The sequence below is a fragment of the Mustela nigripes genome, chromosome 12, assembly GCF_022355385.1.
Source record: "Mustela nigripes isolate SB6536 chromosome 12, MUSNIG.SB6536, whole genome shotgun sequence".
NCBI classification, from domain to species: Eukaryota; Metazoa; Chordata; class Mammalia; order Carnivora; family Mustelidae; genus Mustela; species Mustela nigripes.
This window is the reverse complement of record NC_081568.1, coordinates 38,077,467-38,090,043: the sequence shown is the minus strand read 5'-3', so window position 1 is coordinate 38,090,043 and position 12,577 is coordinate 38,077,467. Positions and strand designations below refer to the sequence as shown.

General features: G+C 37.3%; 1 protein-coding gene across 1 annotated transcript in view; it reads right to left on the bottom strand.

Annotated features, from left to right (window-relative positions):
* ITGA1 (integrin subunit alpha 1) overlaps positions 1 to 12,577 on the bottom strand; it is a 166,465-nt gene that overhangs the window by 43,952 nt on the left and 109,936 nt on the right. The window contains exons 10-13 of the mRNA XM_059417104.1: positions 11,963 to 12,036; positions 11,148 to 11,292; positions 5,051 to 5,193; positions 1,429 to 1,572 (exon numbers count right to left, since the gene is read on the bottom strand). Coding sequence (XP_059273087.1) covers positions 1,429 to 1,572; positions 5,051 to 5,193; positions 11,148 to 11,292; positions 11,963 to 12,036 — 506 coding nt within the window. The remainder of the gene's footprint in view (positions 1 to 1,428; positions 1,573 to 5,050; positions 5,194 to 11,147; positions 11,293 to 11,962; positions 12,037 to 12,577) is intronic.

Sequence of the window (12,577 nt, the reverse complement as noted above, 5' to 3'; positions counted from 1 at the left end):
ACTACAGCACAGTGAAATTTTTAAGTACGTGCTAAATCACCACTGTTAAAAACCATTTGTACATCAACAGGAAAGTTTGTAAAATTTCTTAAAAAGGGTGCTTATCTAAGAGTCAAGTTAAATATTTTAAAGAACAGACTGTAGAAGTGGGGAAGAAGGCATATTGAGGATTATAATGGATTCTCTTTTTAATGGAACTGGGTGAGTAGAGGACTCCCAGAATGTTTTTAAAGCCAAAGAACTGAATGTTTAAAATCCTTAGTTCAGATCTTTATTCTTCCTTCATCCCAAATCTGCTTCTTTGAAAAGTCTCTATATAGTCTCCTTTATAGGGCAAAAAGGAAATTACTCTATCCAAAAACCAAATTTTTCTCAAAGCTATCGAGAGCAAAAAAACAAAAACAAAAACAAAAAAAACCCACAAAGAAACCCCCAAAAGCCCAACAAACTCAGTAAAGACAGGGCTAGTAATGATGGACAGGAACACAGGTTCTAGGAAAAAAGGAAAAAAACAGCATAGGACCAAAAAAATTGATAAGAGGAAGCAAACAACATGATAGGATGAAAGATATAATTTATGAATTAAAAAATTAGTTGGAGAGACTCTAAGAATTTAAAAAGCTAAATAGATGAATACTGACTTTGCTATAGACAACGAAACAAAACAAAAAATGCTTCTAATGAAGAAATCAAGAATTATTTCACCTAACATGTGATGTCCAAAGTCAGGAGCGGCAAACAAAATCTCACTCCAGCCCACCGAAGTATTCCAAAGACTATAGAAGTTTGCTGAAACTGGTGTCACAGCCTTAAAACACACAACTCCATAGTCTCCTTACCTCCCCTACTTTAACTGTTTTGACAGCTCATGCAGTTTTTTTTTATTTTTAATTTTTTATTAACATATAATATATTATTTGCTCCATGGGTACAGGTCTGTGAATCGTCAGGCTTACACTCTTCACAGCACTAACCATAGCACATACCCTCCCCAATGTCCATAACCCCACCACCCTCTCCCTACCCAACTCCCTCCAGCAACCCTCAGTTTGTGAGATTAAGAGTCTCTCATGTACCTAATGCAGTCTTAACTGTTAATGTTCCCAACAGCTCCAGGCCAGAGCGATAAATGGCTGCCCTGTGAGTTTATTTAGCAGTTTAATGAAACTTATCTTTATTTTATATTTTCTGCTAAAAAAGAATAGCTCACATCTCCAAGCGGAAAATACCTAACGGTTTAAACTACCTTACTAGAATTCTAAAATGTTCATTAAAAAACTGAGGAGTTGGTGCGGGTAAAGGAGCCCTGAAAAATTCTTGGCTCCTTTTTCCAAAGTGAGCACAAAATTGGAACTGCGTTACTTATTTGAAATGGGAAGAAAGGGAGAGCTATTCCTGAAATCCGACCACACTCAGAGCTACCATTACCTGATTCAGAGCGTACACGTACACTTTCCCTTGTTCCTCTTTCTCTGTTCCCATGTACATGGGAGCTCCAACCAGAAGAATGTCCGTATTAGAATCTTTATCAATGTCAACCGTCGTTAACACACTGCCGAAGTAGGAACCAATCTAGGGTACAAAACAAAACAAAATAGTCTGATGAACACTGGAAATTCTCAAGATAGCTAAAAGCCTGCACTTCTTTTACTTATCCTAATCTAGGAGAGTATTTGAGATTCAGACAGACATAGAAATAAAAATAAAATATAGAAATGGACTCTACCTGAGAGCTCTTTATTAGCTCTTGTGGCGGGGAGTGGGGGGGGGCGGTAGGGGGTGGGGGGTGGGGGAGGGGCTAGTAAACAGGCAGACCCACCCATGAGGGTAAACAGCTGTCATAGATTGTGCAGCCTCAGTGTAAGAAAAACGGCTTCCTTTAGATTTCATCCTAGCATTTCTTTTTTTCCCAAAAAGTAGAAAAGATAAGTAATGCCACCATGATTTTTTTTAAGGAAATAAAATGAGAGTAAGCAATAAAAGGTATTCTAGGATGGCTTCAGTATAATGTTTATATGTATAATACATGTATTTATATGTATTTATGAAATAGATACATATATGTATATATGTATGAAAAATAGGAAATAAAATACAATAGGAAGAACTGATTTGTCTTGGGATACTAGTGCAAGGAATTTCACCTTGTCGACTTCGAAGATTGTTTACTCATGCACCTGATAAATTATTGAACACTGCATCTGAAACTAATGATGTGCTATAAATTGGCTTATTGAATCTAAATTAAAAAAAAAAAAAGACTGGAGCACTTGCGTGGCTCAGTCGGTGAAGCCTCTGCCTTCAGCTCAGGTCACAATCTCAGGGTCCTGGGATCGAGCCTCCCATTGGGCTCCCTGCTCCGCTCAGTGGAGAGCCTGCTTCCCTCCTCTCACTCTCCTCTTCTGCCACAATACTCTCTCTTGCTCTCTCTCTCTCAAATAAATACATATTTTTAAAGCATTGTTTACTCAACAGATGGCTAAGTCTTGTCCTAGCACTTGTGGAAGATAGAAAAATATAAAAGGGGACCATCCCCTTGCAGCAACGTTTTGTTTTTTAAAGATATGGATGTATTTTGGGGAAATGCGGGAGACTTACACTTCATTATCTAAATGCAATAACCTTTCCAAATTTTGATCTGTGTTTAATATTTGATGCTCTTGATAACTGTCTTATTGAAACTTCCTGTTTTGGCTTCCATGGTTTTAATTTTGCTCTCTTGATTCTGCCATAATATCACAAGCCACCCTTTGTTTTCATCTTTGCTGGTTCCTTTTCCTCCTCCCGTGCCCCAGGTTTTGGTGTCCCCTAAGCTAAGATCTGCACTTCCCCCCATTCTCTTTTCTAGAAGGCCAATCCTTCCAAACATTTCTATTACTGAAAATTGCAAATTTCATTCTATTTTCCTCTCAAGGCTCCAGGTCTTCATTCTTAGACATTGCTAGACACTCAGACAACTGCTAGAGCTTGGCTTTTGAATGTCCTCTCCTCATAGGATATAAAGGATTTAAAAGGTTTTTTTTTTTTTTTTAATTTTCCCATAAAGTTGAATTAATTACAAACATAAATAAAATACTGTAAGATGTAGCAACCTCAGGGCTTCATTCCCCCCTGACAATAGCCATCTGGAGCCGAGTGGGAGCCAAATGTTTAGATGGCTCATGAGTTGTCCAGACCATGGTTCCCACCACTTCCTGCCGTCTTCTGTGTAGTAGCTTTATTTATTTACTTTACATTCCTGACACCCATAACGATTTGAATTTGAGCTCACTGTTACAGGAAATTGTAAAACCAAATACCATTTAAAAAACGTATCTACACTGCTTGAGTTGCTGACATTCTAATAATGGTGCCACCTTTCTCTCCGATTCCCAGGCTTGAAACTTAAATCATTTATAATTTAAATCATTAACTTTCATGAGCAATTTTTCACAAAATTTTCACTTCCTGTCTTGTAGACAATTAACAGAGTGATATCAGACCCAAAATGTCATACAAAATGCTTCGTTTTACAACCCTGTCAGTTCCTCATTTATGTCTACTACACTCCTTCCTTTTCCGTTTTTATTGGTGATACATCATTTTAGGCTCTCCTCACCTTAGCCTTTTTTAGATGGTTGATGCACTTTCTGATTATGAATGTGGGCAAAGGGCTAACAAAACCCTTTCACCAAGTTTTATTATTTTATACATATGAGAATCTTTATATATGAGACTCTTACTTTTGGTTCACTTTAACTCTGTTCTCCTGGACATCTGTGGCAGAAAGGAGTTCAATTATATTACGAAGTAATATTGAGAGGGGTAAAAATAATCTCTGGTTGGGACATTGCATTTAAGGCTGTGGGGATTTACAGATACCTGATGGAGCTAACATAGGTTGGGCTTCCCAGGGTAACTCTGAAAACCGCACGCCCTTAGCAGAAGCCCTGGCAGCTATGTCTTTGGTGTCATTATGAAAGATACTGGCTCCTGTGGGGCATTATAGAGAGGGCAGCTCTGTCCTTGCCTGATGTGCCTGTCTCCTCTCACCGAAGCGGTTCTGCGCTGGGCAGCTGTGGGTACACCTGCAGGGGAGGAAGGCTGCTGCTGCCCTGCCTCGTGGAGTAGGTGGTGATGGGAGGAGGGTATAAGGCTAGTCTGGTGAGCTGGGATATTTAGTGAAGCCCAAATGACTGCAATGCAATACTAACCAACATCATAGATGTTTCAGTTAAAAAATATTTACATATATTTATGTTTGCATATTGGATGCATTTCTCAAACTGCTTTTATTATTCAATATCACCTAATGAGAATTTTTAAATTTTACATAACTTCCCATTACTTCCAGGAGAAAATCCAAATTCTTTAGTTTGCCATTCAAAATCTTACACAGCTGGGGTCTGAGTTATCTTTTTAACTGGCTCTTCTGCTCTTTCTACCTATCTACAGTCTATCTTTCCTTCTAGACTAGTAGAAATCCTATCTCGAATTAAGATTTTGGCACCAATCCTAGCTTGAAACAATCTTTCCACCTTCTGCATTTACTGTCTATGCCATTGGCATTTTCCTGCTTCTTAATGTTTTAGATCTTTTTCTTTATATGTATATATTTGTACATCTGTATCTAAATCATCATCCATCCATCTTACCTCCATATCCATGCAACTGATTAGGTCCTGAGGCCAAAGATGTAGGTATATTAGTCTCTGCAAGGAAGTTAACACTGGGCCCTGTTTAAGGTTGATGTTGACTATGAAAGTATTTTTTCTTTTTTAAAGATTTTATTTATTCATTTGATAGAGAGAGAGAGAGAGAGAGAGCACAACCAGGGGGAGCAGCAGAGGGAGAGGGAGAAGCAGACTCCCCGCTGAGCAGGGAGCCCGGTGTTGGCCTGGATCCTAGGACTCTGGGACCATGACCTGACCCGAAGATGGGTGCTCAAATGACTGAGCCATCCAGGTGTCCCAGTACTTTCTCTTTTTTAAAGTTTAGGACAATTGAGGGTTAATTTAAATTTACATAGAGTATACACGGATTAAATTAAAATAATAATTTTCAAGTTTACCTGTTCTCCACTGAGTGTCTGGAGAATCTTGATGTCTCCATTTTCCATCCTGTAGATGACAACCTGGCCCGTATGATTATACCTTGGCTGTCCAGCAATGTACAGCACATCTCCAGAAACAGTTGCGGAGTTCACTGTGTAACCTGACGAAAGAGAAATGCCAGATATCAGATATACTGTTTGACCCCTTAACATCTGCACAGAATAAATTAAGATCCACTTTAAATGGCTGGGAGAATCATTTTTATATGTTTATATAGATTTCTCTTTTTTGGAAATACTTATTTTTTATTGAAGGGAAGTTTGTCTCTGTAGAAGCTTTTAGCATGCTCTCTGATTATCTACTGTGACTGCTTTGTCCACCCCCCAACCTTGGTTTTTCATTGTTTAAAGGCACAAATGATGTAACAATGATGACAGAAGAAAAAAAAAAAACCCACCAAAAATCCCTCATAATCCCAATTCACCACTTTGTAATAAATCAGTTGTACTTTACCTGGACATATTTTATAGAACCTAATAATTATAATAATTATTAATTTTATTTTATTATTTTAAGTATTATTTATTTTATAAAATTAGTAATTTTATGCATTTGGCATCATAGCAAATGTAAGCCTTTTCTGTGTTGCTGCTGTAAATTTTTATTTCTTTTTATTTATTTTGTTTTTTAAAGAGAGTGTGTGTATGCACGAGCGCACGAGGGAGGTGGAAAAGAAGCAGAGGGAGAGGGAGAGAATCTTAAGTGAGCTCCATGGCCATTGCAGAACCTTAGGCAAGGTTCTATCTCAGGACTCTGAGATCATGACCTGAGCTGAAATCAAGAATGATGTATTTTACCGACTGAGCCACCCATGTACCCCTGCTGTGGTAGATTTTTAAGTAGTAATTTTAAGTAGTTGATGTTTATTTCTCTGAGTTAAGGTATCAAGGGATTACCTTTCTACCACAAGACCACTCCTACCTAGTAGGAAATGGTAGAATTTTTAGGTGGTTTTTAATTTTTTGATATTATGCTTCAGGATACAAAGCATCCTTAACATTTAATTTTTTTCTTTTGGATTTTTTGGTGATAAATTTCAAGGAATAGATTACTGGATCAAATTTTCAATTCTTTCAGTGTCTGGCAAATTTTTTTCCAGAACATTTGCACTAATTTATTCCATGAACAGCCAAAGTACAGACTAGTTTTATCAACTCCCCCCCAAACCTTAGGTCTCAATACTATTATTTAAATTTGTGAATGTTCTAATAGATGTTGAACATAATCTAACAATAATACTTTGTTGTGATTTCAATTTGCATTTCTTTGATTAAAAGGAGGTGTATGGGGGGATGGTTGAAATAGGTGATGGGGATTAAGGCATGCACCTGCTGTGAGGAGCACAGGGTGATGTATGGAAATGCTCAATCACTATATTGTACACCTGAAACTAATATTACACCGTTAACTAACTGGAATTTAAATTTAAAAAGTGAGATTTGACATTTTTCTTTTTAACTGGGCTTTCATTTTTTGTGTGTCTTTGAGGCAGATTATTAATTTCTGAGTGAAGAATTAAATTTATTCTTTGTGTCTATAGAGAACAGAGCTAAATCAATAATAAAAATTACTCTGTGCTCATTTCAACTCTACAGAAGAAAGAAATGTTCTAATAACCAAATCTGCCCATCAGCAGAGGAGCAGAGGGCAGATTATTTTTCCAAATTCCACAGAATAGCATTTCTTACTAAGAAATGCGTTATATGGAAAATTTATTTTCCAAGTGTTTTACTATAGGATAATAGTTTCACTTTCTTATGACATTTTTGTAAAGGAACAGAGGATTTTTTATATTAAAACATGTTTAATCTCACAAGTACTAAAGGAACACATTCCTCAGGCATTTTTCCTTCATGAATATTTTTCTTACATTCTCATTTCTTTATCTTTCTTTGAGCTCCTAAAAAAATTATACATAATAAATTGTAAACCATTCTTTTTTAAAGAAATGTTACTAAACAAGTACTTACATTACTAACCACAATATTGCTTAAAAATAAAAACTTTAAGGTCATGTTTATACATAAATAAAATAGAAAAGAAGAATGTGCAAAACAGAAGCTGTTTTATTTCATGTCACTTTACTAAGAAATATTAAGAAAGGATTGGCCTAAGGGTGTTAGTATACTTTGATTTTTTTTTTTTTTCATTTACAGAGCTATAAATGCCAACTGATAAATGAACCTTTAAGAAAAAGTTAAAAATTCTGTTTGAGGCTTGGGGTTGTGTGACTATTTGGTTAATTAAGTTTGATAATTTGCACTTGATAGGTACATCTATTAACTGAAGTCTGCACAAGGACAGTATCTACTGGTTAGGTGGCTACTGATGGACGCTCAGGTGTCTAAAGACAAGGAGGGAGAGAGAAAGAAGGCTATGTGAAGTTTAATTTTCTTGAAAGGAAAATAATTATAAACATCTAAGTTTAATGTTGCTTTATGAAGAAGAAAAAAGTACAAAATTGAAGAGAAAAGAAAATTCATAGCACAGCCTGCTGCATGGATCTATAAAGAAATAGATCCTGTCAGCTCTCATAATTCACTCCTTGGGAAAAGTGCTCGGAGCTGTTGAGGTAATGGGAAACAGGTATAGTTCTGCTTTGACTTCATGCATTTGCCTCATATCTTTACTTTTTCTCTTGAATTTGTCTGGCATGATTAGACCGTGAGTGGGTGGAGGAGGCAGGGAATGAGATTTCCGTGGTGTCCTCACCTTCAGAATCACTTGCTAATTGCATATTGTCCTAAGGCAGTTCCTGGGTGGTTAAGTGAGTGATTATACCCTGAGAGGTTCAACAATTTCTGTTCCTACTTTTTTCTGGTCATTATTGATTAGTTTGAGGGTTTTTTGTTTTGTTTTGTTCTTTTTTTTTTGGTAATAGAGCATTTACCCATCACTTTGTTTCCTCCGTAAGATTTTCCACAGCCTAACAACTTGCAATCCACACAGATTTCAAACTAACACATTCAGACTCTTCTTAATTTGTAACCCACACAAGCAGACATTTAGAAAACTCCATTTCAGAATGAGAATAATATTTGGGGTACAAAGCTATTTTTCTTCCCTGTCCCCTTTCTGGGTGCTTTTCTATTTTAAAAGAAATCTTATTATCTTAAATTTTATGTTGGCAAAATATCTTAATGTGTTAACTTGTGATTAAGCTAATGAAATAGTTTCTAAAATATAGAAGCACATTGTGGACAACATACCCCCAAATTTCCTTTTTTGGGCAGAAAGGAATCATATGTCATAAATACTGTGGTTGCAAATGAAGGTTCTCTTAGTTTTTTTCTTGCTCACAGTGATATCTGTAAGTCTTGAATTCTCTAAGCTTGCTTTAAGCAAACTTGAATCTAAGCTTTCAGGGAATAACAGATTTAGGATTCTTTTTTTTTTTTTTAATATTTTTATTTATTTGACAGAGAGAGATCACAATAGGCAGAGGCAGGCAGAGAGAGAGGAAGTGAAGCAGGCTCCCCACCAAGGAAAGAGCCCGATGTGGGACTCGATCCCAGGACTCTGGGATCATGACCCGAGCTGAAAGCAGAGGCTTTAAACCACTGAGCCACCCAGGCGCCCCCAGATTTAGGATTATTAAGACTCTTTGGTTTTAAGGAATTTTATCACATAACAATAATTCAGAATATCAAAAAAACTATAGTATTATTAAAATGTGTGAGCTTTTTTATTTTTATTTTTTAAGATTTTATTTATTTATTTGACAGAGAGAGACAGAGATCACAAGTTGCAGAGAGGCAGAGAGAGGGAGGGGAAAGCAGACTCCCTGCTGAGCAGAGAGCCCGATGTGGGGCTCAGGGCTGGATTCCAGGACTCTGGGATCATGACCGGAGCCTAAGGCAGGCGCTTAACCGACTGAGCCACCCAGGCACCTCAAAATGGGTGAGCTTTTAAAAAAGAGTTTATTTATTTTAGAGAGAGCCGGGAGGGGCAAGAGGGGAATGGGAGGGAAAATCTGAAGCAGACTTTCCAGAACTGTGAGATCATGATCTGAGTTGAAACCAAGAGTCAGATGCTTAACCAATGGAGCCACTCAGTCGCCCCAAAACGTATGAACTTCTTCTTTCTCTTCCTTTTTTTTTTTTTTTTTTTAAGATTTTATTTATTTATTTGATACAGAGAAGGAACACAAGCGCGGGAGAGCTGGAGAGAGAGAAGCAGGTTCTCTGCTGAGCAGGGAGCCCAGTGTGCGGCTCAGAGGAAGGCAGACGCTTTAATGACTGAACCACCCAGGTGCCCCAATGTGTGAACGTTTTAAGATGTCACACACATCTCTGTGGACTTCATATCATATCTTTAATTTTGTAAATGTTTTAAATTTGAAATGAGCACTGAAATGAGAATCAAGGGACCTAGATTCTAGTTCAGATCTGTCATAGGGAGCTGCGACCTCATTCTTCTATTTTCTTAATATCTTAATTTGGAAAGTTGGATGTTTACCACATGCTAAGATTTCTTTTAATGTATATGAATATTGAGTCTAACCTCTGTGTGTTATAGCACAATCAAACACTGTTATAGCAGTGTTTCTAACCATCAACTTCTTCAAATTATGTAGGGGGTGGGGAAGGACAGAAAGGAATTGTCTCTAGGTCAGTATCCTTTAGATAATCTTTTATCAGCACAACCTAGTTTGGTATTTTCTTTTGTAATGTGTAATGTCTGACCAGGGCAGAGTGGAATAGGACTTCTATGAGAAATAAACTAGACTTTCATGAATGCAGTTCAACATGTGTTAAGGGGTTTGAGCACTCACATTATATTTGCTGCTTACTGCCATTTTTTAACTATCTTAAACCCTCAGGCCTTTCATTTTTTCTTAAGTCTTGTTGTCTCTACAGTTTTTTTTTAAAGATTTTATTTATTTATTTGACAGACAGAGAACACAAGTAGGCAGAGAGGCAGGCAGAGAGGCAGGCGCAGAGAGAGAGAGAGAGAGAGGAGCAGGCTCCCCACTGAGCAGAGAGCCCGATGCAGGGCTCCATCCCAGGACCCTGGGATCATGACCTGAGCCAAAGGCAGAGGCTTTAACCCACTGAGCCACCCGGGCGCCCCTGCCTCTACAGTTTTAAGATGTCTCCTTGAATAAGGAGATGTATGGACTTACCAGTAAAGGCCTCATCCTTGTAAAATAGAAAGAAACTGGAATAGAGAGAGAAAAAGAGTTGCCTCCAGGACAGAAAGATCCCAGAGAGGAATGCTAACATAGTAAAATATGAACAGTGAATTGTATTTGTTTTCTTTACCACTGAACCCCCAGCACTGAGAACAATGCCTGGGGCAAAATAGGTATACTGGTCAAATATTTGTTGAATGAGTAATGAGTTGGGAAATCATACCCTGAGGATTTTTTTCATCCTAGTCCCTCCTAATGGTTTACTGAGATCATTTAGTGATAGACTAGTTCCCTGGTATCTCCTAGACAGCTCGGTACAGATCTAGAACAAGGTGATACCAGACATATGCCTCTTTATTCCAGACAAGTCTTTGAAAAACAAGATGGTATTACATCTCAACATTTGTCTGACTTAATAGAATATTAAAGAAGAAGCTATATATCAAGACAAATTAACATTTTTTCCCCCAAAATGAGTACCCTTAGAAAGAAACCAATGATATAGGATATATCAGAGAAAACAGGAATCTGATCTTCAGGCTATTAGCTGAATCAAGGTTTCTCTTTTTTAATCGTAATTTCTTATCCACCAAGTGCAAAGCTCTTCTTGACATTAATGAGAATACCAGACACACAGGGAGACCTCAAAAAGAACACATATCAGCCTAAATCATTTCTGTACTAGAGAGACTTTCTTAGAGAGATGACCTCCATGTTCTATTATTCTGACCACTGCTCAGAAACTAAGGCTGCTTTGGAACTTTCATGAGTCCTATAAAATGTCTAAATCTTGAAGTGATATGTCTTATGCGATTATAAGTAAGCCTATATAAATATAAGCAAATAATGCTAAAAATAAAATAAAAACAAAACCAAAAATAAAACATAATAATTTTCTATTGATTACATCCAAACTTTACCTAAATAAGAAGCAAGAGGCTCATTCTTTTTGGTAGACTCAACGTTAAAGGTCGTATTTTGGGGGATTATGATTTGATTAGCTTTCTGCATGACGACTGTTCCATTCCAGTCATAGGCTCCTACTGCTCCAAGCATGACCCAGTCCTTATATCCAAATAGAGAAGACAAATGATATTTAACAAAATAGTAAGAACACAGCATTAACAATGAGATAGGTTCCAGTCAAAGTGCTTTACATAATTAACTCATAATTTTCATAATAACACAATAGTAACTTAACAGAGTAAGTAACTTGCCCTAAGTTATACAGTACAATTTGCCCACCGAAATGTCAATATTCCTTTGCATGGACTCTGATGCATTTTTCTTTCATCAACCACAAATGATATATTTCCTAATCTTGCCTGTCTGCTTAATTCTAGGTGCCAAGAACCCTAGGTCTTGATCATGGAATTTTAGTAAGATCTTTGAATACACTGAAACTGAGAAAAAGATATATTTCATATCATTAGCAACTATTTTTTTAGCCAGATGGATAATTACATAAGGCAGACGTCAAAATGTTTTATTCAAAATTATTAGTACAGTGTAATGAACTGTGTGAAATAACTTGTTTTCCTAGTAAGTTTGTGAAATGTCATTTTCCCATTTGGATTAGGAACATCATCACGGTAGGAATAACTGTTCAAGCCATGAACTACTAGTTGCACTTATAACGCTGATGCCTGGGCACTGCTTTTGGAAGTGGAAACCTTAAAAAACAAACAAACAAACAAACAAACAAACTTTGTTTTCTACCAAGTGGTCAATGTACCTGTGAATAATGAGCACTGAAGCCAGTCTGAGACATTTCCATTTCAAATGAAGCTGCTGACTGGTCAGCTGTAGCTATAACAGAAAGATAAACACCTGTTAGTACAGTGTTGATTTGAAGAAGACAGAGGTCAATTACAATCTGGGCTCTTTACCAACCAGAACTTCCAACATCTTCTGGGTATGTTCAGCCACACATTTCTCAACCCAAAATTCCTAGGTAGGGCTGGGTGGAGGACAGAGAAGGTTAGCAGAAGGGCCATGTCTAAATTCTTGACTGATGGCTTCCCCACCCTTGCTGGAGAAGTTGAGAAAAATCCATTCATGCTTCTGTTCTTACACTGTAGATGCCTGGGGATGATAAGGCACTTTGGACTCAGGGGGTTAAAGGTGAAAGCACTGAAGTTGAAAACCTCTGTCTGTCCCTGACACTATGAGGATTCTGCTCGGACATTAGGCTAAACTCATCTGCTGTGTTACAGGGCTGAAATAATTTTATTCACATATCTAAAGAGGTCTCTTGACTCTACCATCCCCACCTGTATTTCCAGCAACAAATCCTCTTAGAATTCCATTATTTGATAAAGGGTGAAGAGTTCTGGGTTTGTATTTGCTC